Source organism: Maniola hyperantus, chromosome 28 (genome assembly GCF_902806685.2).
Source record: "Maniola hyperantus chromosome 28, iAphHyp1.2, whole genome shotgun sequence".
Lineage (NCBI taxonomy): Eukaryota > Metazoa > Arthropoda > Insecta > Lepidoptera > Nymphalidae > Maniola > Maniola hyperantus.
In genome coordinates, this window is record NC_048563.1 from 5124167 (window position 1) to 5150100 (window position 25934).

Genomic DNA, 25934 nt, shown 5'->3' on the forward strand with positions numbered 1-25934 from the left:
TAGTCAATATTTGTATTAACCGATCAACAATATATTTTGTATTAAACGTTTTTTATGCGAAGACAAGTAAATAACTCATAAGGAATACAATTACGCCACGAATTCTCAAAGTTTGTTTCGCAACTTCTTGTATGTATTCTTGAAAAAAACCAGTTACATGATAAGGGACAAAAAATAGATTAGCTGCGTCTCTGTTTATCACATTAGTAACTTTATCTGTGCTCTCTTTTTAGTGCGAATGAGAAAGCAAACGTTCCTGCATCTACCTTTATTACTCTATCTACGTTTAGTACACTTTATCACAGCACCAAAGAGTATATAATCACTATGCACAGCACCACAGAGTACATTGAATATACCACAGCCTTGGACGATCTAACCTAGGTTAGATCGTCCAAGACCACAGCACTTAATTTTGTTTACTTTTGTACTTTACAGTTATGTGAGAAATTAAATTAAATTATAATAATTGTTAGTTAGTGAATGACTGTGGGACCAAACGGCATTATGTGTTCCCCGAGGCACAGCGAAAAGGTGAAGATCAAAATTCAGACTTCGAGGTTAGGTCATCATAGTCATATTGTAAATTGCCTACAAAATGGTTTCTTTACAGTTTTGCATGATATGTCTGGACTCCAGTGAGGATTGTAAGTTGTACCCAATCAACAAGTGTAATTTGGATTTGGAATATCAACATTTGACTGGAATTTCGGTACGTTGTCTGCTGAAATTAATAGAATTCATTGACCGAGCAAAGCTTGGTCTCCGAGTCTTGATGTCCGTCAGTCCGTCTGTCACAGTCTTATAACTTCTGAATCACTGAACATAATCCTATATCATTATATGTAAACTGATGGCCTTCTGCCGAATATCTCTACATATAAAAATGAATCGCTAAATGTGTTGCTGATCGCAAATCTCGAGAACAGCTGAACCGATTTAGCTAATTCTTTTTTATAATATTCCTTGAAGTACGGGGATGGTTCTTACGGAGAGAAAAATTTAAAAAAATTGCCTGAAAAAGTATAGACTGTTAGGCGGTATGAGGTTCGCCGGGGCAGCTAGTTGCATAAAAAAATATAAAAAGCTTGAAATAAAGCTTTTTATATTTTTTTATGCAAGGGAGGCTCTCATACAAAATGGGTGGCTTTAAATTGAAGGCTGAATTCGATGCTATATGTCAAAAACCGGCCATATAATAAATTTTCAAAAATATATTTATAATGCACTGTCATAATTTTAACTTCTCTAAATTTAGTTCTCAGGGACTCTCGTGGTCCCATACTATATATGGCTCGAACAGCCCTTTTCTGCAGCACAAAAATAGAATTAATATCAGCAGCACTACCCCATAATAATATACCATATGACATAATGCTTTGAAAGTAACTAAAATATACTAGTCTCGCCGTTTCTATGTCTGTCAACTGGCGAATCTTTTTACTGCATATGCGGTAGAACTAAGTCTAAGCACTTAAACGTTTCCGTCTGTTGTGCGTGCATTGCCCCTCAAGTGAACCTATAAGGGTTCCGTTTTTCCTTTTGAGGATATTAAGATATGCTCTGTTATTGCAGCTGCAGGATGAGCTGCAGTTTGAGCCCCAGTTCTGCACAGAGTGTGCTCAGAGACTGAGCAACTGCAGCAAGTTTAGGAACAAGAGTATGAGAGCTTATCATTTACTTTTGGGATTAATTGAGAAGCATAAAACGGTAAGGGACTTATTGATAGAGCAAAGCTAGGCTTTCTTGGAGGCCTAGCTAGGTCTAGTGACTACCCACCACCTCCCATGGCCCCACCAACCTCGCTGTTATATGGGCCGAAACGCTGGCGCCCGTTCGGTACTTGCACAGTGCCTCTTTCCCGGGACGCCTTTTTGACTCCCTACAAATTCTTTCTATCCTTTCCTTTCTAGTCTTTCTCCCCTTTCTGGGGCAGACATACACACAAACGCAGATCCCCGCGTGCCCCGCTGTCCGGATCCTTCCTCAAACACCCACTGGTCCACGATCACGGTCCGAGCTGTTCTGCCTCTTGTGCCAATGAACTCCCGTAGCTTGCCGAAGTTTTCCGCCGAAGCAACGAGGACCTAGTCCAGGTCTAGTGACTCATGTCATTGGTTTAGCAATGAGGCAGTCTGGCAGTCCAAGCCTGAGTATGGGTCTCCTCTCAGAATGAGAAGAGTTAGGTCATAGTCAACCACGCTGGCCAAGTGTGGATTGGCAGACCTCACACATCCTTGAGAACATTATGGAGAACTCTCAGGCATTCAGGTTTACTAGCACATACACTAATCATTATCATCAATCAATACACATCCACAGCTGGACATAGGTATCTTGTAGGGACTTCCACACGCCACGTCTTGCGCCGCCGCCATCCAGCAGCTCCCACATGCTCGTTTATTGCGTCTGTCTTCCTAAGTGGGAGGTCTTCCAACGCTGCGCTTTCCGGTGCGAGGTTGCGATTCTAGTTGGGACTCCATCATCTATCGGTTTTTCAAACTAGTGCCAAATATTAATATGTCATAATATGTTTTCAGTTTTATTTTTATTTTTATTTTATTTATTTATTAATATGTTTTCAGTTAACAAAGAAAATTATCCAGACAGTTGACAGAAAGGATAACAAACTAGCATCTAATATAGAAAAGAAACTGTACCAATCAGACCACTGCGACCTACACTTGACAGAAATTAAAGGAAACCAAGATTTGAGAGTGTATAGTACTCAAGAAAACAATGTGAATATTGAAGAACAAAAAATTTTTCCAAATAAACTAATAGGTAAATTAATTATTAAATTACTAGATGATGCCCGCGACTTCGTCCGCGTGGATTTAGGTTTTTGAAAATCCCGCGGGAACTTTATGATTTCCCGGATTCCTATGTCCTTCCCCGGGATACAAGCTATATCTGTACCAAATTTCATCAAAATCGGTTAAATGGATGAGCCGTAAAAAGCTAGCAGACAGACAGACAGGCACACTTTCTCATTTATAATATTAGTATGGAATATATTAGTATGGATTTACATGTTATTTTTTAACTAGCTTATGCTCGCGACTTCATCTGCGTGGACTACATACATTTCAACCCCCTATTTTACTCCCTTAGGGGTTGAATTTTTAAAAAATCCCTTAGCTGATGCTTACGATAGAATAGCTATCTGCATGCCAAATTTCTGCCCAATCCGTCCATTAGTTTCAGCTGTGTGTTGATAGATCAGTTAGTCAGTCAGTCAGCCACCTTCTCCTTTTATATACAGGATGTAACCAGAACGCTAGCAAAAACTTAGCGTTATTTTTATACTACCTAAACACAATCCGATACCATTTGCCTCATTTTGTAGTTTTAGTGATCTAGTATTTTTCGAATCCGCAATGTATAGCGTGCAAAACTCTGGTCAATGCCCCGCCTACGACGTGACATTGACTCCGAGTGGCCTACTTACGCAACTTTCGCTGACCTCTAGCGTCAGTCAGATATTTTATTTGCAGTATATCGTAAAATTTTACAAAATTACAGGATTTTTTAATTATTTTTTTCGCGTTTTTTTTGTGGTATCGTATCAGTCGTCAGACGTAATCATACGTCATATACCTGTCTTCGTTTTTAGATATTTAATATAGTTATGTATAACTAACGATGTTATGATAAAAGAAATTAGATAATTATTAATTTATGAAGATAATTTAGAAATAATTTTGCACGCCATGCTTGGCAGGATATGTAACTGATTACCTAACTTTTAAGACCCCATGTAAATAATATACATGTATAATATGTAATATACATGACCTACCATATCTGAGCAAAATATTATGATTATGATTATGATTATGATTATGATTCAATTTACAGACACAGTTATAGATCTAGACATTAAGCATGAAGTTCAAGTTAAAGATAATGACGATGTACTTTCAAACAATGATGACAATACTGACATTTTCAAAAATGAGGTTGTCAATAAACAAGATATCAAAAATGATGTAGAATCTAGCGATTATGACATTGATATAGATATTGATGTTTGTAATGATAATAATCATGATACGGCGACTTTGGCTGAACATGTTGAAAGAGAAAAACGAAATAATACAAAACAAGTCACGCTTAAAAACAATGCTAGAAAGAAACCAACTGCTCGGAATGTTAATGCTTTAAAAGGGAAGAAGGAAATTAAATCAGAAAAACAGATGAAAAAGAGACCTGTCAAAAAGATTTTGACAGTTGAAAGTAATAGAAAAGATGCTGCTGTTAGAACTAGGACTAGAAAGCGTGTCGAAAAACCTCCAGTCAATAAGTTAGACTTGAAATTGGTCGAAGAAGTGAAACTGACTCTGGAAGAGCAGAAGGTCGAGATAGAAAAGCGAAAAAACTCAGACAACTATATGTATTCGTGGTACAAATGTGACTTTTGTTACAAAGGTTTCCACCGTTTGGAGCCTTATAACGCTCATATGGAAAGACATACGGATGTGAGTTATCTATATATACAAAAAAGAAAAGCTGACTGATCTATCAACGCACAACTCAAACTACTGGACGGATCGGGCTAAAATTTAGCATGCAGATAGCTATTATGACGTAGACATCCGCTAAGAAAGGTTTTTGAAAATTCAACCCCTAAGGGGGTAAAATAGGACGAAGTCACGTGCATAAGCTAGTTACTACATAACAACTCTCTCTGCATCATATTCCTCATTCCTGACGTTGTTGACATTTAATTAATCACAATGGTAAATTTTACCCCCTTAGGGGTTGAATTTCCTAAATTCCTTTCTTAGCGGATGTCTACGTTATAATAGCTATCTGTTTGCCAAATTTCATCCCAATCCGTCCAGAAGTTTGAGCTGTGCGTCAATAGATCAGTCAGTCAGTCATCTTTTGCTTAGAACACTAGCAAAAACTAACTGCTATTATAATTCTACCTAAATACAATCCAATACCGATAACCATTTGCTTTATACTTGTAGTTTTAGTGATTTAGTATTTTTCAAATCCGCAATGTATGGCGTGCAAAATTCGAGGTCAATGTCCCACCTACGACGTGGCATTGACTCCTCGGCACCTATCTACGCAACTTAGAGCCTCAATAGCTCAACCGGTACAGGAGTGGACTGAAAACCGAAAGGTCGACGGTTCAAATCCCGCCCGTTGCACTATTGTCGTACCTACTCCTAGCACAAGCTTTACGCTTAGTTGGAGAGGAAAGGGGAATATTAGTCATTTAACATGGCTAATATTCTTTAAAAAAAAAAAAAAAATTTGTTAAACTCCTGCGTCAAACAGGTGTTTTATTTGAAATACATTGCGAACTTTCGTCTAAAATGACGATGTGTAAATCTGTTTCAGAAATTCGGTCTGTTTGAATGCGAAGTGTGCCGCATTCGCTACAAAAGCGAAAGGCTCAAGAGGAAACACTTCAGTTATAACCACTGCTATATATATAAATGTACCGAGTGTGCGTATGTCTGCACCCACCGAAACTCGGCAGTACTTCACCAGCGGTGGCACGATGGCAAGATATACAAGTGTACACACTGTGATATGAAGTTCACGTGAGTATCCCCATTTCACGCTGCGAAGAAAATTGCACATCAGTATGGCCGTGTCGGACTATCTATACACAATACAATATAATAATGGCTTCGATGCCATCTGGCGCAAGAAAACAGCATCACTATTGTCCAGAGTCCGTGGAAGCAGCAACGGAATCCTGCGCATGATAGCGGATAAAATGGATAGTCCTCTGATGGGGAAACTCGTGCAGAGGACTAAATCCCTTTTAATTATTAAGTACTAACAGTGATTAAGTATTTTGTTACTAACTCCTTAGTGTTTAAGTATTAACAAAGTTATTAAGTATTTATTGTTGCTAACACATAATGGATCAATTGGTGTCCGATTTAATAAATAAATTGAAATTGAAATTTTAGCCCCAAGGGACGCACTATACAGAACAATAATTAAATTGATTCCAGTAAATGCTCGACACTCAAGTCGCACGAGCGTATAAAGCACCCTTCAGACTCCGTGTGCTCTCAGTGCGGTTTCTCGTTCATCGGCGAGAAGGGGCTGCGGTCGCATATGGACAGGAAACATCGCTTCGACGACACGGAGGTTATATCGCACCTTTTTAGTTTAGGGTTCCGTACCTCAAAAGGAAAAAAGTAACTTTTGTAGGATCACTTCTTTGTCTATGTGTCTGTCGTGTCTGTCAAGAAACCTTTAGGGTAATTTTTTTGACCTAGAATCATGAGATATAGAAGCTTAAAAAACAATATTAAATTCCTCATCATTTCGTTTCATGTCTATAAGATCTAATTACAGTACCCAGCAGGAAATATTGTACATCGATCTTTAGAAAGAGATAGCGGTTTCGTAGAGCATTGTCTCCTGTCGTTGAGACCGACAAAACGTCACATAGGTATGAGTGACAGACACAACGCTCTACGAAGCCGAAATCTCTTTCTGAAGGCCGATGTACTACAACATTTCCTGCCGGCAACTGTTTTTTTTTTAATATCTTATTAGAACGGCAGTGAGACTTACACTAACTAGATGATTAATAATAAATTTAAATACAAATAACGGTACAAGAAACAAGACACAAAAACCAAAACGATAAAAGATTAAAGGATTTTGTATAGCAAAGATAATAGTTAATAACTATTTCAGAACTTAGCCGGTCCGTTGTGTGAGCCCTGCAACATCCGCTTCGCCTCCGAGGACGCGTACATGCAACACATGTTTGCGTCTCCCAAACATGCGCCCGCCGAACTCCTCAGACCCAACTGTCCGCTGCAGAACAGAACGACCAACACGAATCAAATGCCCATCGATTGTGAACAGGTAAGTCATTATGCTCAACAAACTTTGCAGCAATGCCCAAAGTTACCACAGGCTGTGCATTGTTTAGTACTCGAAATACAAAGGATTGGTTACATTGTACTAGCCGGTCCGTTGTGTGAGCCCTGCAACATCCGCTTCGCCTCCGAGGTCGCGTACATGCAACACATGTTTGTGTCCCCCAAACATGCGCCTGCTGAACTCCTCAGACCCAACTGTCCGCTGCAGAACAGAACGACCAACACAAATCAAATGCCCATCGATTGTGAACAGGTGAGTCATATTGCTCAACAGACTTTACAGCAATGCCCAAACTTACCACAGGCTGTGCATTGTTTGATACTGGAAATACAAGGGATTTGTTACATAGTTGAACATGGTTTACTGGAATGCCCAAATATACCACAAGCAATGCATATACTTCTTAAAATAATTATGGTCCATACTAGCTGATGCCCGCGATTTCGTACGGCTGGATTTAGATTTTTAAAAATCTCGTGGGAACTTTTTGATTTTCCGGGGATAAAAAGGAGCCTATGTCTTGACTTTGCAGCCTTGCATAGCAAAGCAATATTTTATTTTTTATTTTATTTTATTGGTTTGCCAACTGATAGTACACATATTATAAAATAACAATTACAATTCACAGAGAAAAAATTTAGAGTGTACACCCAATTACTGGCAAACCGGCATGCATTTTAAAAGTTTGCAATATTTTTTCTTTCTTCCTTTTCCAGTGTGGTATGAGACTGGTGGGTGTCCGCCGATACGTTATGCACTTCAGGGCGAAGCACCCGGGCAAGACCCGCACGCAGTTCCCGAAGGGGATCCCCAAACTGCCGCGCGACAAATCCAGCTCCGTGATCAAAACCCACCCCAAGGCAGTGTGCGAGAAGTGCGGGAAAGTATTCCCGGTGAGATAAGTAAAAAGACTGTGTTCACGCGACGTCGCGTTATTCGCAACTCGCCCGCGATTGAGTGGACCCCAGCGCGATGATTCGCTAACCCAGTGTCTAACACTGAATGATAGCCACCGAGCTCATGTTACATTGGTTTGTTTTACATGCAGATAGCTATTATGACGGAAACATCCGCTAAGGATTTTTGAAAATTCAACCCCTAAGGGGGTGAAATAGGGGTTTGAAATTTGTATAGTCCACGCGGACGAAGTCGCGAGCATAAGCTAGTTTGTCATAAGGGATTAATATTTAGACGTGTTTGTCGGCGACGGATCGCATGATCACGCGATGTCGCGCGACATGTCAATTGGATAGCAACTTTACACTCGATGTCGCGTGATGTAATTTCCGATGTCATGAGCTTTATTTAGAAAATAAATTACTTACGTGTCCATGATAGTCCGCGCGTGTTCCTCTAAACATGTATCACGCGATGTCGCGTGATGTAAATATTTTTTTTCTTGTCCACAGACGTCCAGGCGTCTCATTCAGCACATGCAGATGCACACCGGAGAGAAACTGCACAGATGTAAGATATGCGATAAGGGCTTTACCACGAACATGTCTCTGAGGATCCACGAGATGAGGCACAGCGGCCAGAACAGCTACCAGTGCGATGTGTGCCTCAAGGTGCTGTCCAACCCCGCCAACCAGCGGCGACACATGCTGGTGAGTGGTCATCATCATGACCAACCCATTGCCGGATCATACTCAGTTTAGATAAATTTACACACGGACAGACAGTTGTTTTTAGGGTTCCGTACCTCTAAAGGAAAAACGGAACCCTTATAGGATCACTTTGTTATCTGTCGGTCTGTCAAGAAACCTACAGTGTACTTCCCGTTGACCTAGAACCATGAAATTTGGCAGGTAGGTAGGTCTTATAGCAGACATTAGGGGAAAAATCTGAAAACCGTGAATTTGTGGTTACATCACAAGAAAAAAATTAAAATGTGTTCATGAACAAATATTGCTGTTTTCTACTTTCAAAGTAAGATAACTATATCAAGTGGGGTATCATATGAAAAGGCTTCACTTGTACATTCTAAATTAGATTTTTATTTATTTTTAGGTATAATGGTTTTTGATTTATCATGCAAAATGTTGATGAAATATGATTGTAATACAGAACCCTCAGTGTTCGAGTCCGACTTGCACTTGGTTTTATTTAAATTAGAGCTTGCTTTGTTACAGCTACACGAAGACACGAGGCCTCTCTACGAATGCAGCCATTGCGGCAAGTCGTTTACGAGCGCGGCCGGGCGCGACTTGCACGTGTCGCACGTGCATTTCCACGTGCCGCGGCCCAAGCGCAACCGCCGCGTGCAACGAGCCACACTTGACACGAGACACAGCGGCAGTGCTAGCGACTCGCGAGACTAGTCACTGTATCACTGTGTAACCTCATGTCGTTCAAGGAAAATCACCCGCTGCGCAGGTACAAGATCGGAGGTCTTTGAAAAAGACGCCAAATAATATTATGTAGATCGACATATCACCTACTGAGCCGCGAGACTGGTCACTATGACACTGTGTAACCAAAAGAGACCTCACGTAATTCATTGAAAATCACCCACTGCGCAAGTTCAAGGTCGGAGACTTTGACCAACAGCAGCTTACACTATAGTACCAGGGTGAGTCAAATTACACTGTGTAACCATGAGACCTCACGTGATTCAATGAAAATCACCCACTGCGCAGGTACATGATCGGGGGGTCTTTTAAAAAGACGCCAAATATGTAGATCGACATATCACCCACTGCGCAAGTTCAAGGCCGTAGACTTTTGACCAACTGTAGCTTACACTAAAGTGCAATGCAAATCACCCACTGCGCAGGTACAAGATCGGAGCTCTTTTAAAAAGACGCCAAATATGTAGAATAAAATATGTTTTTATTCAAGTAGCGTAACTTTTTACAAACGCTTTCGAATAGTCGGGTAGTTTTAATTAACCACTGGTTCGGAATGCCGTTCCTACCGAGAAGAACCAGCAAGAAACTCGGCGGTTGCTCTTTTTAATTCGACAGTAGTAGTAAGTAGATCGACATATCACCCTCTGCACAAGTTCATGGTCGGAGACTTATTTATTAGGGTTCCGTACCTCAAAAAGAAAAAAGGAACCCTTATAGGATCACTTCGTTGTCTGTCTGTTCGTCTGTCTGTCGTGTCTGTCAAGAAAACCTATATAGGGTATTTCCCGTTGACCTAGAATCATGAAATTTGGCAGGTAGGTAGGTCTCATAGCAGACATTAGGGGAAAAATCTGAAAACCGTGAATTTGTAGTTACATCACACAAAAAAAAATTAAAATGTGTTCATGAACAAATATTACTGTTTTCGACTTTCAAAGTAAGATAACTAATATCAAGTGGGGTATCATATGAAAGGGCTTCACCTGTACATTCTAAAACAGATTTTTATTTATTTTTATGCATCATAAGTTTTTGATTTATCGTGCAAAATGTCGAAAAAATCTGACTGTAATACGGAACCCTGGCCTGACTCACACTTGGCCAATTTATTGTGTTTAAATTATTAGAATTATGTATAGGTACTTATCAAATTTCATTATCTCATAATAATTAATATATCATAGTAGTGTAAATAAAGGAAAACAATAAACTGTAAAATAAATAAATGTCTTTAATTTTTGATATGCATTTTTTTTTACACTCCCATCCCATTCTATCCATATACTCCTCCCTCCCGCCCTCCCTGACGACCTCCCTGGCGCAGTGGTAAGCGCTGTGGTCTTATTAGTGGGAGGTCACGGGTTCGATTCCTGGCAGGGATTAGGAATTTTATAATTTCTAAATTTCTGGTCTGGTCTGGTGGGAGGCTTCGGCCGTGGTTAGTTACCACCCTACCGGCTTACCACCCTACTTAACTTCTTAGGTATATAGGATTGCGCTGACTGCAAAGGCGTCAGGTGACAGTTTTAAAGCGTTGGCAGTACTGGAACCCAAAGCCGTAATACGTGTACAAAGAGTTTAATATCCACTGGTCTGTGATACAAGGATACAGGCACACAGGGCTTGAAAACAAATCACCACCCAGAGCCGTAAAACCAGTTAAAAAAAAAACACCAAAGAGTATATAATAATTCGAAAGGGCTAGAATCCAGAGCCGTAAAACCAGTTAAAAAAATAAAACAAAACATATAACAAGTTATTATTATTTTGGTAATTATATATTATGCCCACTAATGCCTGTAATTAGTGCTAATTCTTCCTACAGATAAGCAAAATGGAGCACAATACAAAAAGTGAGCTAAGAAATCAGCAGCAGAGTGCTTTACAGGTAAATGTCTTCCGTCAACTTAACCTGTACACGAATCTGCAATTAGTACTGTAAAAACAGTATTGGACGGGAACTGTAAAATGGGGATGATCACAATAGAATAGAATAGAATCAGTACCTTTATTATAAACTAGCATATACTCGCAACTTCGTCCGCGTAGACTTCAGACATTTCAAACCCGTATTTCACCCCTTTAATGGTTGAATTTTCAAAAATCCTTTCTTAGCAGATGCATACATCATAATAGCTATCTGCATGCCGAATTTCAGTCCGATCTGTCCAGTAGTTTGGGCTGTGCGTTGATAGATCAGCCAGTCAGTCAATCCTTTTATATATTTAGACTAGCTGTTGCCCGCGACTTCGTACGCGTGGATTTAGGTTATTAAAAATCCCGTGAGAACTCTTCGATTTCCCGGGATAAAAAGTAGCCTATGTCACTCTCCAGGTCTTTAACTATACCCATGCAAAAAATCACGTCGATCCGTTGCGCCGTGATTGGAGGACAAACCAACAATGATTCCAAACCTTAGCCATGTATTGTACAACTAGCTTATGCTTGCGACTACGTCCGCGTGGACTACACAAATTTCAAACCCCTATTTCACCCCCTTAGGAGTTGAATTTTCAAAAATCCTTTCTTAGCGGATGCCTACGTCATAATAGCTATCTGCATGCCAAATTTCAGCCCAATCCGTCCAGTAGTTTGAGCTGTGCGTTGAAAGATCAGTCAGTCAGTCAGTCACCTTTTCCTTGTATATATTTAGATTTGTTTGTTTTCAGTTCTGCATGATATGTCTGGACACTGATGAAGAACATAAAATGTACCCCGCCAACACATATAACTTGGGTCTGCAATTTACACAGTTGACTGGAATTTTAGTAAGCACTTCTTCATTTTTAGAATTCCGTACCTCAAAAGAAAAACGGAACCCTTATAGGATCACTTTGTTGTCTGTCTGTCAAGAAACCTACAGGTCCCGTTGACCTAGAATCATGAAATTTGGCAGGTAGGTAGGTCTTATAGCTGGCTTTAGGGGAAAAATCTGAAAACCGTGAATTTGTGGTTACATTACACAAAAAAAATTAAATTGTGGTCATGAACTAATAATTAGTATTTTCAATTTTCGAAGTAAGATAACTATATCAAGTGGGGTATCATATGAAAGGGCTTCACTTGTACATTCTAAAACAGATTTTTATTTATTTTTAGGTATTCTTGTTTTTGATTTATCGTGCAAAATGTCGATAAAATACGATTGTAATACGGAACCCTCGTTGCGCGTGCCTGACTCGCACTTGGCCGGGATTTTTAGGGTTCCGTACCTCAACCGATAAAAAATAGCCTATGTCCTTCCCCGGGATGCAAGGCGCAAGCTATATCTGTACCAAATTTCATCAAAATCGGTTGAACAGATGGATGGAAGTAGGGATGAGACGTATTTACGCTACCAGGTTTTAAAACCAGGGCTTTGCTTGGAAGTAGGGCGCCCTGGTGCGGGTGGAATTTACTTGCAAGTAATTCTTCACAAATAGGATTGTGCTCCTTATACATATGAAAACACGGACCGAATTTCTATGCAAGTATTTTTGCAAGTATTTTCCACAAATAGGAATGTGGACTTTATATGTATGATGACACGGATCGATTTCATATGTCATAAAAAGATTTCGACCTTCAACGTATTTTTTACCTGACTACGGCAAAGCCAAAAGTAAGGGTTATGAGAACGGCCGGGGCTTCGAACTTGCAAGTCTTTCTTCACAAATAGGATTGTGCACCTTAAACATATGAAAACACGGTCCAATTTTCTATGCAGTAAAAAAACTTCGAACTTGCAAGTATTTCTCACAAATAGGATTGTGGACTTTATATGTATGACAACACGGATCGATTTCATATGCCATAAAAAGACTTCGACCTTCAACGTATTTTTTACCTGACTACGGCAAAGCCAAAAGTAAGGGTTATGAGAAGGGCCGGGGCTTCGAACTTGCAAGTCTTTCATCACAAATAGGATTGTGCACCTAATACATATGAAAACACGGTCCGCTTTTCTATGCTTTTAATACTTTAAAGTATTTTAAAACCTGGTTTTAGACCCTGGTATTTTTACGTACTCTTACTTGGAAGCCCTGGTATTGAATTTAGAAAGTATGTCTCATCCCTAGATGGAAGGGACAGGCCGTAGCAGACAGACAGACAGACACTTTTGCATATTTATAATATTTGGATTATGATCGTTGTTTCCATAGTGGACAACCGATATTCAAAAATAAATCAAATAGTTCCCACAGGATATTTGCGTGAAAGTTTGCATGGTGGATAGTTAACTGTGTAACTACTCTTATACACTTCCTTGTGTACTAAAACTGAACTGTAATGTTACACACGTGTGGCGCCACCTAGTTTCATACGATGAAATTAGCCAAGTTTTAAACTAACTTAAACCAAGTTTTAAAAACCTACATAGTTGAAAAAAAACCGGCCAAGGGCGAGTTGGGCCTAGTTTTTTCAGGGTTCCGTACATAGTTCGGTTTAAAGACATTTGTTTCTCCATAAAGAATACAACAGTTCACTTATTCGAGAATTAGGAATAATCCATTAATGGTCTGACATAAGTTTATCAAACTCAAACTCAAATTATTTATTCAGAATTGATAAAATGTTACGCTTCCTAATAGTCATAAATTTTTATTTCTAAGATGATATTATATAGTGGTGATAATTAATACATACTTGCTACGAGGGTTCCAAACGCGCCCAGGTCAAAGAAGAGCCTACAACAAACTCAGCTAGAACTATCACAAGCTGTTAAGCAACTCATTCCCAAGCTTTCTTATCATTTAAATAATCCTTTACATTGTAATAGGATTTTTCAATTAGTTTACGTTTTATGAAAACTTTGAACTTGTTGAGAGACATCTCCAATATGTCTTCTGGAAGCTTATTATAAAACCGGCCAAGTGCGTGGCGGGCCACGCGCAGTGTAGGGTTCCGTAGTCACAATCCTCAAAAAACAGATATAACCCCTTAACCTGTGAACCCAACTTAGCCATGATAGTTTTCCTTTAAAATTGATTATATATACTACTGCTGTGAATTTTTTCACGTTCCTATCATTGAATTTTATCGTGTGAATTTTATCATTTGGATGATAGGGGGGGGGGGACGAGGTTGATAGGGGGGGATGAGATTAACCGAGGACGGACGGACTTGGCGTAACTATAAGGGATAATAAAAACGTATAAAATTACAAACAAACGAATTACTAACTTTACTTAGCCTTATTTGAATAAAAATGTATTGTATTGCAGCTGAAAGGGGTGCCCCAGTTCTGCACGGAGTGTGCTCAGAGGCTGAGCAGCTGCTGCAGGTTCCGCAGCAAGTGTCTGACAGCTCACCAGTTGCTGAGGGGGCTGGTGGAGAGGCATACAAGTGTACGACAATGAGTTATTACTAGCTGATCCGCGCGGCTTCGCCCGCGTGGAATTAGGTTTTTAATCCTTACAGCATCAGGTCAGGGCTGAGGAGTTGGATCCTCGAGTTCAAAAAGTCTTTACTTGGTACTTGGTAGGTACCTCCAATATCAATTTATAACCGACAGTTTCTAAATCCCATCAGTTTTGGTGGTCAGGTCCTGTACAGCATCAGGATTGAGGAGTTGGAATCCAATATTTTTATGGGATAATGTCGAAGCTGAAGGTTTCGCCGAAAAGTAGCCGAAAACGGTTTTTTCGCCGAAGGTAGCCGAAGACGGTTTTTTCGCCGAAGGTAGCCGAAGACGGTTATTTTCGCCGAAGGTAGCCGAAGACGGTTTTTTCGCCGACGGTAGCCGAAGACGGTTATTTTCGCCGAAGGTAGCCGAAGACGGTTATTTTCGCCGAAGGTAGCCGAAGACGGTTTTTTCGCCGAAGGTAGCCGAAGACGGTTATTTTCGCCGAAGGTCGCCGAAGATGGGTTTTTCGCCGAAGGTAGCCGACGCCGAAGCCTAAATTGAAGACTAATAAATAATCATTTTTTAGATATCAATACAGAAAATAAGGGCAATAAGCCGTAAGGAGTATCAATTAACATCTAATATATCTAAGAAGGCGTACAAAGCTAACCACACCGATGTATACCTGATAGATATTACTGATTGTAATACACAAGAAAATGATGACAAAACTGACGTATACCTGATAGATACTACTGATTGTAATACACAAGAAAATGATGAGAAAACTGAAATAAATATAGATAGTAAAAAACTAGATCCCATTTTAGATAAGGATGGGGAGGTCTTGGATGATAACTTTATTGACGAAGTATTTGTTAAATCTGACGTGGAATCTCTAAATGACGATATTGACATTGATATTTTTGATGATACTGATGATTTTCAAACACTAGCAAAAGATTTAGACAATGATAAGGAAGAGAAACAAATTATTGATAATATTCAGCCTCTAAAAATAAAAGATAATGATGTAAAAAAGACTGTAGAAACAACGTATGAATCGACGGACGAGATAAAATCGATACAAACTATGAATGATGATTTTGACAATGATGATGATTTTTTAGATTATGACATTGATATGTGTGATGATAGTGATTATATTGATAGAGAAACTAATAAGGAAAAGTACTTATCTAATAATAATATTACAAATAGCGAAACTACTTTGAATGCTGTCAAAGAAATTAATAGTGCAATCAAATCAAATAATAGCACTTCTGATGAAGAAGATGAGAAGAAAATCGTGAGAGAAAATGTGTATAAAAAAACTCCAATGCTATTTTCAAAAATAGACGTAGACTTATCGAACCAATTCAAAAAACTTTTCAAAATAATTGTGCTGACACATGCACAACAGATTGCTGAAATTCAGAAGAGAAAGGATTCGGACAACTTTAAGAAATCAAAGTTTATTTGTTCTGTTTGCTTCAAAGGTTTCCAAACTTCGGATCTATACAAGGACCATATGCTCAGACACACGGATGTGAGTAATTTTTAATAGGAATTATAATGTGTTCACGAAGTAATTAGTTTACTAAACCACATCGTAGATGGCGCTGTCCGTAATTAACTTGCAGTGTTGAAGTGTTATCTCTTATACGATGCTACTGAACCCTGCGGTCATGTGCGAATCTGAATCGCACATGACCGTTTTTAGGGTTCCGTACCTTAAAAGGAAAAACGGAATCCTTATAGGATCACTTTGTTGTCTGTCTGTCTGTCGGTCTGTCAAGACTCAAGAAACCTACAGGGTACTTTCCGTTGACCTAGAATCATAAAATTTGGCAGGTAGGTAGGTCTTATACATTCGGGGAAAAATCTGAAAACCGTGAATTTAGGGTTGTATCACACAAAAAAATATAGTATATTCAACTTTTAAAGTAAGATAACTATATCAAGTGGGGTATCATATGAAAGGGCTTCACCTGTGCATTCTAAAACACATTTTTATTTATTTTTATGCATCATAGTTTTTGAATTATCCTGCAAAATGTCGATAAAAAAAAAATCTGTTTCAGAAGTTTGGCTCACTCGAATGCAGTATTTGCCGCATCCGAGTAAAAAGTACATTACAGTTAAGTCAACATGAATACATTCACCGCATCATGTTCAGATGTAGGAAGTGTCCGTTCCAGACATGTCACAAGTCGGTGGCGGACCGCCACAGACGCAGCCACTTCGGCGGGGCGCACAAGTGCTCAAAGTGCGACTTTGAGTGCAGAGAGTAAGTATATTTTATTGCGTTGTTCAGAAACGCACTGTCGCCAGTTATCGGACCAATAGCGCTATTGAATAGATAAACTATAGAAATAATTCCGTTATACCTCTTCTCATATTTATTTTATTTATTTATTTATTTTTTAGGTACGGTCTTAGTTTTCTTATATTGTTTGTCTTTTTTTTAGTTATTTGTTTAAAAATAAATAAATAAAATTGATTTATTTCAGGTTAACATACCCATAATAACAACTTTGAAATTAATAAAAGTAAAATAACAATACATAAAATAATTAATAAATAAAAATAAAATTAAATATCTAGTACCTTCTCTCCGGCATTGGTACTGGAACATGTCTTTCACAGCAATGCCGAAGATAAGGACAGTCGAGTCGGGCTGCAATCATCTGCAGAATGGTGTTGGGGCTTTCCCGCACTCTGCGCACCAACGACGCGCACCGCTTGCGTACATTAGTATAGAAGCAGTCGATGCGCGCGTCCGCAAACATGCCTGAGGCGCTGCAGAATCGGGGCAACCCCATCAACATTCTGAACGCATTGTTGTAAAGGACCCGGAGGTCACTGTATCGTTTCTTCGTGTAGTTAACCCACAGGCTGCACGTGTATAAGGACGTACAATACGCTCTAAAGAGCGTAACCTTAACACCGGTGGAGCAACGAGCAAACCTGCGGGCTATCATGTTTGCTCTTATCGACAGTGCCCTCCGTTCCCGTTCAACATCTGCATCATCCTTGAGGTCGGTAGTAATCACGTGCCCCAGGTATCTGAACTGCTCCATCGTGTCTAAAGAGACGCCAGAGAGCACCACAGGTGGTACATTCTGAGGACGTTTTGTACCGGCGGCCTCAAAGACCATACATTTACTTTTTGCAACATTGTATTTCAAGCCATGACGACCTGCGTATTCCTCACAAGTCTGTACTAGTCTCCTCAGTCCACAAATCGACGCACTCAGCAGCACCATGTCATCTGCATAACTTAAATTATTGACGCAAACGCCGTCAACATGGCAACCGACACGCTGCTTGCTGAGTGCGACGATCAATTCATCCATATACAGGTTAAATAGAGTTGGAGATGTTAACCCACCCTGCCTGACACCACATTCGAGCTGATATGAATCCGACATTGCCCCCGCCCAACGAACACTGTTTGACTGATGCGCATACCAATATTGAAACATATTGATAAGTTCGTGTGGTAATTCTACACGCTTAAGTTTTTCCCACAGTAGATCATACGCCACCATGTCAAAAGCCTTGGATAAGTCGAGGAAGCACGCATACACTGGTGTCTTGCGGTCTGTGTAATATTTGACGGTGTGCTTAAGACACAGTATAGCACTTTCAGTAGACAGTTGAGGACGAAACCCAAACTGGTTGTCATGAAGTGCTACATATTTGTTCAACTGTGCATTAAGCAAACCGTCAAAAACCTTGGCCATGACAGTGGCAAGAGAAATTGGCCTGTAGTTACTTTTGTCAGCCAAGTCACCAGTCTTATTTTTCACAATGGGTACTATCACTGTTTTCATAAGGTTGTGCGGCAAGTAAGAATGGCTCACGCACAGCGAATAGAACATAGCCAGTACTCTACAAATATGAGATCCGGCATGCTGAAGGTGCTCGATGCTCAGTCCATCATGACCCGGAGACTTGCCTCTAGATATTTGAGTTATGGATCTATATACATCCTTCGCAAGGAATGAAGTCCCAACCACCTGTCTATTCATCTCAGCATCGAGCACTCCCATCGCCGGACCTAACGGTGATTTAACAGAAAAATGGGTCTTGAAAATATTGGCTATATCCCTAGGATCACTCATACCATCGATGCTCACCGGAAGACCAGGCCGTATATTTTCCTTACTCGTATCCTTCCAGAAACCGCGAAAATCACCTTTACAATGTTTTTCCGCCAGAGCATCCATTTTTATTTGCTCCTGATGATCCTGGCACCATTTTAATCTAGATTTAAACAATCTACGGCTTTCACACATATCGCGGTATAATGGGCCAGATTTAGGCCGACCACACATCACCCATTCCTTGAAACTAGACCTAGCTACCCGGTGTGCATCGCTGACATGTTTGTTCCATCCTACTACTATACGCGCTCCACGCCCTACCTTCCTCGCACCTCCTCGACTCACCACCGCCGAGTCGCTCAGAGCGGCCACAATGTCGGAGTAAAGCTCGTCCAGAACACGCCTGTGATCATGGCTATTACAAAAAGAATCAGCACAGTTTATACAGTCAGAAGGAAAGTCAATTAATTTTAATCTTTTATTGCACTCCTTGGTATACACATCCACCTGCTCCTTATTTCTTACACCCCATATTATGTCTTTATTTAAATTAATAATTTTATGCGGAACCGTAGGGGTAAGTAATTTTAAATTACACTCGATAACAAGTGGATAGTGGTCAGACCAGCTAGTGTTATACTTTACATCTACGCTTATAACAGACTGCTTGGCCGAGCGAGTTGCTATACAATGATCCAACCAGCTGGTGGTCCCGTGCACGTCACTTATAAAAGTAAACGTATTCGAGTCCAGCCCCATCGTGTCTACGTCTAGACACGACCACTGCTGTTCGTTACAAATATTCATAAGTTCATTGTAAAACAACTTACCCGGATCAGCATTGAAGTCGCCTAAAACGAATACAGATTCAATTCCATGCTCGTCAATAATAGCACTAACTGCACTCAAACAATTTGTAAATTCTTCCAAATTATCGATGGAATTGGTAGGCATATAAACGCACATCACTATTAAACCTTAAACCTTAAACCTTAGTTTAGTTGTTTGCGTATTTTGTTTTTATAATATACTGTACTAGGTAAATACCTCGTCCGTGACTTCACTTGTTAAGGCTCCCACTGAAAACCAGCGCTGCAGCTTGTTGCAGCATGATGCTGAGTGGGAGACCTATATTTGGTCACACGTACTCGTATATATGGGTATTATTTTTTTATTATTATAATTTTTGTTATCAGTTTAATTATGTAGATTGACTTAATTAGCTTTTAAGGTTTATTGTAGTATTGTGATCAAATAAAAGTTTTCTTTCTATCTTTCTATAAACCGTCGTTAAAAGTACCTCAGAAACCGGGTATAAATATATTATGTCTACCATTTCTTCGAGAAGCCTGGTTACAATGAGGAAGTTTCCAGGCAACGTTTGATAAAATTTTCATAGATGGCTCTGCATACTACCACCACTAAAGACGAAAAATAATATCTATATCTATATGATCTATGCTTTAAATCTTAAAATTTAAATCCGATGCGAAATTAATTATTAACTACTTCTATTATAGTTCACATATTTTGTGGGGAGGAAACGTAAGGAAAACTGCAGTGCAGGCCAGCTGTTACTCTTCGTCTGTCATTGATTGACACGACCTAAACATTAAAGCATATAAAGATGTAGGTATTATTCTTCGTCTTTAGTGGTGGTAGTATTCAGCGCCATCTATGAAAATTTTATCGAACTGTTAGACGCGATGTTAGGTGGGGGTGTCCGGTGAATAGAATAGAATAGAATAGAATGTTTTTTTATTCAGGTAAACTTTTTACAAGTACTTATGAATAGTCAGGTAGTTTTAATTTACCAAAGTCAAAGTCAAAGTCAAATGATTTATTCAAAATAGGTAATAAATTACTCTTATTGATGGTCTGGTATGGTGTTAGATTTGTAAGATATAGTAGTGATAATTATTACGCAAACTTAAAACTAAAGCTACGAGGGTTCCAAACGCGCCCAGGTCTGAGAAGAGCCCACAACAAACTCAGCCGGGTATTCTTTTTATTATCACCACTTTACAAAATTATTGAAACTTATTAGAACTATCACAAAGCCGCTAAGCAACTCATTCCCAAGCTTGCTTATCATTTAAATAATCCTTTACATTGTAATAGGATTTTTCAATTAGTTTACGTTTTATGAAAACTTTGAACTTGTTGAGAGACATCTCCAATATTTCTTCTGGAAGCTTATTATAGAAACGAGCAAATAAATTGCTAACTTTACTGAGCCTAGAGGCGGGCATTACATGTTTATTTTTATTTCTAGCATTTATATTATGACAGTCAATTTTTTTTTTAATTTATCTATGTTTTTATGTACGTACAGTAAATTTTCAATATGCGGCTTAGGCTAGGGTTGTAACAGAACGTTGCCTGGAAACTTTCTCATTGAACATAAATGTTACAGACACAGCAGGCTCATGGTGCACAAGCGTGTAAAGCACCCTTCAGACTTTGCGTGCCCCCATTGCGGGTACTCCCTCAACAGCAAGGCCGGCCTGACACAGCACTTCACCAAGAAGCACATCTTCGAGGACACGCAGGTTGGAGATATACAACATTAGTTTTATGATTTATGATTTATTTATTCATTTGCTTTCATGGTTACATGAAGCCCCGTTAGGGCATTGCAAAGTTAGGTACATTAACAATACATACATGCTAAATATATAATTATTATACAATTACATGCAAACTACGTGTTACATTATTTTATAATAGAATTTATCATGTAATTATATAGGGCATTCATTTTGAATCGAAATTATTTTTATTTATTGATCGCACTAATTAATTAAGTTTGTTATAATGTCAATTAGTTTCTTCTTTGTTAATAGTTTAGTAATATTAAGTAGGTATGTTAATATAAAATAGTTTCGATTATCAGTAAGAATGTCATATTAAACTTAAATTAACAGGTTATAGTAAGTACAACATAGTCTGAAGCATGGCTTCAGACTATGTTGTACTATATTTTAGCCTATATTTTAGCTTTAAGTTAAAACTATATTTTAGACTATATTTTAGCTTTAAGTTAAAACCGGCCAAGTGCGAGTCAGACTCGCGCACTGAGGGTTCCGTACTACAATCGTATTTCATCGACATTTTGCACGATAAATTAAAAAAAAAATTATTAATAAAAATAAATAAAAATCTGTTTTAGAATGCACAGGTTAGGTGCACTTTTCATATGATACCCCACTTGATATAGTTATCTTACTTCGAAAGTAGAATTTTCTAATTATTAGTTAATCACAATTAAATTTTTTTCTTGTGATGCAACCACAAATTCACGGTTTTCAGATTTTTCTCCTCATGTCAGCTAAAAGACTTACCTACCTGCCAAACTTCATGATTCTAGGTCAACTGGAAGTTTTTTGACAGACAGACAACAAAGTGATCCTATAAGGGTTCCGTTAACCCACTGTAATACAGTGTTTACTAGTGCAGGGGTTGCCCATTCATACGTCTACTAGACCTAGGTCTACTTAATTATTACTTGTTTTTTTTTTTTATCAGTACTTTATATGTAATAATATGTAATAGATAAATTAAATTAAATTAAAGTTTTTCCTTTTGAGGTACGGAACCCTAAAAAACATTAAAACTCTGTTTTGTTAAGAAAATAATGAAAAATAATGCTTTAAATTTTTTCCCCCATTATAATACAGTTCGACCTATTTTCACGGCTATTCTATTGGAAAACTACAATGTTTTTTTTTCTTGTAATATTTATCAAGAACAGCTATGACAAAATATTACGTTGAGTACTAAGATTTTGGATTTTAAGATATTTTTTATCTTTTTACAGTACTTAGATGGTCCGTTGTGCGAGCCTTGCAACATTCGCTTCGCGTCGGAGCGGGCGTACACGCTACACATGAAGGTGTCCCCCAAACATACGCCGGCCGACGAACGCCAACGCAACTACCAACCCCAAAACAGTAGTTGGATCGATTGCGCACTTGTAAGTGATGTTGCTCAACATATTTTACTGCTATGCCCAAACTTACCACAACTAGAGCATTGTTCAGTCATTCCCCTTCGTGTGCGAGTCCGACTCGCACTTGACCGATTTTTTAACCTTTTTAATTCTTCCGTATTTTTTTTGCAGTGTGGTACTTGTAACTTGTGAGTGATGTTGCTGAACATATTTTACTGCTATGCCCAAACTTACCACAACTAGAGCATTGTTCAGTTATTCCCCTTCGTGTGCGAGTCCGACTCGCACTTGACCGATTTTTTAACCTTTTTAATTCTTCCGTATTTTTTTTGCAGTGTGGTACTTGTAACTTGTGAGTGATGTTGCTGAACATATTTTACTGCTATGCCCAAACTTACCACAACTAGAGCATTGTTCAGTTATTCCCCTTCGTGTGCGAGTCCGACTCGCACTTGACCGATTTTTTAACCTTTTTAATTCTTCCGTATTTTTTGCACTGTGGTACTTGTAAGTGATGTTGCTGAACATATTTTACTGCTATGCCCAAACTTACCACAACTAGAGCATTGTTCAGTCGTTCCCCTTCGTGTGCGAGTCCGACTCGCACTTCACCGATTTTTTAACCTTTTTAATTCTTCCGTATTTTTTGCACTGTGGTACTTGTAAGTGATGTTGCTGAACATATTTTACTGCTATGCCCAAACTTACCACAACTAGAGCATTGTTCAGTCGTTCCCCTTCGTGTGCGAGTCCGACTCTCACTTGACCGATTTTTTAACCTTTTTTTTAATTCTTCCGTATTTTTTGCAGTGTGATATCAAATTGAAAGGTTTCAAGCTGTACGCTAAGCACTTCGAAGCGAAACACCCGGACCAGCCTCCGCCGACACGCTCTAAGCGCAAGGCCTACAAGTACACAAGCTATAAGTCTAAAGCAAATGATATGTGTGAAGTGTGCGGCAGATGCTTTGTGGTGAGTTTTTTAGAGTTCCGTACCTCAAAAGGAAAAAAGGAACCCTTATAGGATCACTTTGCTATCTCTCTGTACGTCTGTCCATCGTGTCTGTCAAGAGACCTATAGGGTTTTTCCCGTTGACCTAGAACCATGAAATTTGGCAGGTAGGTAGGTCTTATATCACACGTGAAGGGAAAAACCCGAAAACCGTGAATTTGTGGTTACACCACCCAAAAAAAATTTGAATGTGTTCATGAACAAAGATAAGTATTTTGAACTTTAAAAGTAAGATTACTTTACCAAGTGGGGTGTCTTAATATAAAAGGGGTTATACATTCTATTTTATTTTATTTATACATAAGTAGACATTTTAATTTTTTTTATTGATATACCCACAAATTCAACGTTTTCGGCATTTTTTCCGTCTACTTGTGCTATAAGACGTGCCAAATTTCATGATTCTAAGTCAACGGGAAGTTCCCTATAGTTTTTCTTGAGACAGACAGACAACGAAGTGATCCTATAAGGGTTCCCTTTTCCTTTTGAGGTACGGAGCCCTAAAACACTGAATCTCTCACAGGGCCCCCTGAATCTGCGAGAACACATGCAGCAACATAGCCTAACATGGCATATTATGCTGAAACATACAGATGATTGCTGTCTGTATGTCTGTCTGTCTGTCAAGAAACCTACAGGGTACTTCCCGTTGACCTAGAAATCTTGAAATTCGGCAAGTAGATACGTCTTATAGCACAAGTAGAGGAAAAAATGCCGAAACCCATGGCTTTGTTGACAGACAGATGAAGTGATCCTATAAGGGTTCCCTTTTCCCTTTGAGGTACGGAGCCCTAAAACACTGAATCTCTCACAGGGCCCCCTTAATCTCCGAGAACACATGCAGCAACATACGGGCGTGATGATGTACCAGTGTGACATATGTGATAAGACGTTCATGAAGAAACCTAGCCTGAGAGGACATATTATGCTGAAACATACAGATCCCACAAGCAAACATACAGACAAATTCCAGTGCCGCGTGTGCTGTAAGGTGATCTCCACATTTGGCAACCTGCAGCGACACATGGTGGTGAGTGGTCATTCATCCTCGCCCAGCCGTACTACACTGCTAATATTATAAACTAGATGATGCCCGCGACTTGGTTCGCGTGGATTTAGGTTTTTGAAAATCCCGTGGAAACTCCTTGATTTTCCGCGTTAAAAAGTCTAGAAAGCCTATGTCCTTCCCCGGGATGCAAGCTATCTCTGTACCAAATTTCATCAAAATCGGTTGAACGGATGGGCCGTGAAAAGCTAGCAGACAGACAGACAGACAGACAACAAAGTGATCCTATAACACCTTTACTTAGATTAGTTTTTTAAATTGTTAGCTCCATTTTTTTACATTTATATTATATTCTAATCAATTCTAATATTAATTTAATCCGCTTCATACTGTGTATATTGTTATGGGTTGTATTTTCATTGCCTGAAATAAAAAATTATTTATTATTATTTGTAAGGGTTCCGTTTTTCCTTTTGAGGTACGGAACCCTAAAAAAGAAAAGAAAAATATTTCAGGTACATCAAGCCGTGCGGCCCTCTTATCAATGCAACGTGTGTGGCAAATCCTTCACAACCAATGCCGCCATGCAGAGCCACGTGGCCCACGTGCACCACCACGTGCCGTGGCCCAAGAGGGTCAACAGGAAACGAACCAGAGCCAAGCAGAATAGAATAGAATAGAATAGAATAGAATGTTTTAGAATAGAATGTTTTTTATTCATGTAAACTTTTTACAAGTGCTTATGAATAGTCAGGTAGTTTTAATTTACCATTGGTTCGGAATGCCGTTCCTACCGAGAAGAACCAGCAAGAAACTCGGCGATTGCTCTTTTTAATTTTTCAATTTACAATGTTATTATACCGTACTATACAAGCCATTGCAGCCCCATGCATTGCTGGAGCGAGTCAAATCCAAGCAGAGGCGCAGTTCAGACATAGAAAACTAACTAACATATGCATGCAATCACACACTCCCACTTACACACACTCATACAACAACACACACACACACACACACACACACAATCACACACACACACTGTTGTAATTTTATTATTGTATATACATTTATTCTAAATCTATTCTGTTAAAATAGTTTTCATTATAATTTTAAGTAATCTCTTGTGGCCTTCTGTTAAAACTAGATTTAGATTTAAATAATAATTATATAATTCCGCTGTTGATTACTTTCAAATAAACAAAATAAACTATTACCACGTAAAGCTGTGATAGCCTAGTGGTTAGGACGTCCGCCTTCTAATCGGGGGTCGGGGGTTCGATCCCGGGCACGCACCTCTAAC

At 39.1% G+C, this 25934-nt stretch overlaps 2 protein-coding genes across 5 annotated transcripts; both read left to right on the top strand.

Moving 5' to 3' along the window:
* Positions 1–399: 399 nt before the first annotated feature.
* Positions 400–9998, top strand: LOC117995005 (zinc finger protein 879-like). Of its 4 annotated transcripts, XR_011238361.1 has the most exons (13): positions 400–534; positions 614–712; positions 1576–1710; positions 2586–2784; positions 3862–4481; positions 5359–5564; positions 5988–6126; positions 6685–6858; positions 7593–7769; positions 8286–8483; positions 9009–9232; positions 9379–9398; positions 9653–9998. XR_011238361.1 is itself a non-coding variant. In XM_069508155.1 (12 exons), the coding sequence occupies exons 1-11, from the start codon at positions 484–486 to the stop codon at positions 9195–9197; spliced, it is 2187 nt and encodes a 728-aa protein (XP_069364256.1). In that variant the 5' UTR covers positions 400–483; the 3' UTR covers positions 9198–9232; positions 9496–9536. The 4 variants fall into 4 exon arrangements, 3 of the variants coding, with proteins under 3 accessions (XP_069364256.1, XP_034838875.2, XP_069364257.1); XM_069508155.1 differs by lacking the exons at positions 9379–9398; positions 9653–9998 and adding an exon at positions 9496–9536; XM_034982984.2 differs by lacking the exons at positions 9379–9398; positions 9653–9998 and having other exon boundaries at positions 9009–9260.
* Positions 9999–10970: 972 nt separating this feature from the next.
* Positions 10971–25314, top strand: LOC117995007 (zinc finger protein 583-like). Its single transcript, XM_034982986.2, has 10 exons — positions 10971–11115; positions 11897–11995; positions 14432–14554; positions 15140–16102; positions 16638–16843; positions 21082–21217; positions 22486–22641; positions 23428–23589; positions 24443–24658; positions 25150–25314. The coding sequence occupies exons 1-10, from the start codon at positions 11062–11064 to the stop codon at positions 25312–25314; spliced, it is 2280 nt and encodes a 759-aa protein (XP_034838877.2). The 5' UTR covers positions 10971–11061.
* Positions 25315–25934: the final 620 nt, after the last annotated feature.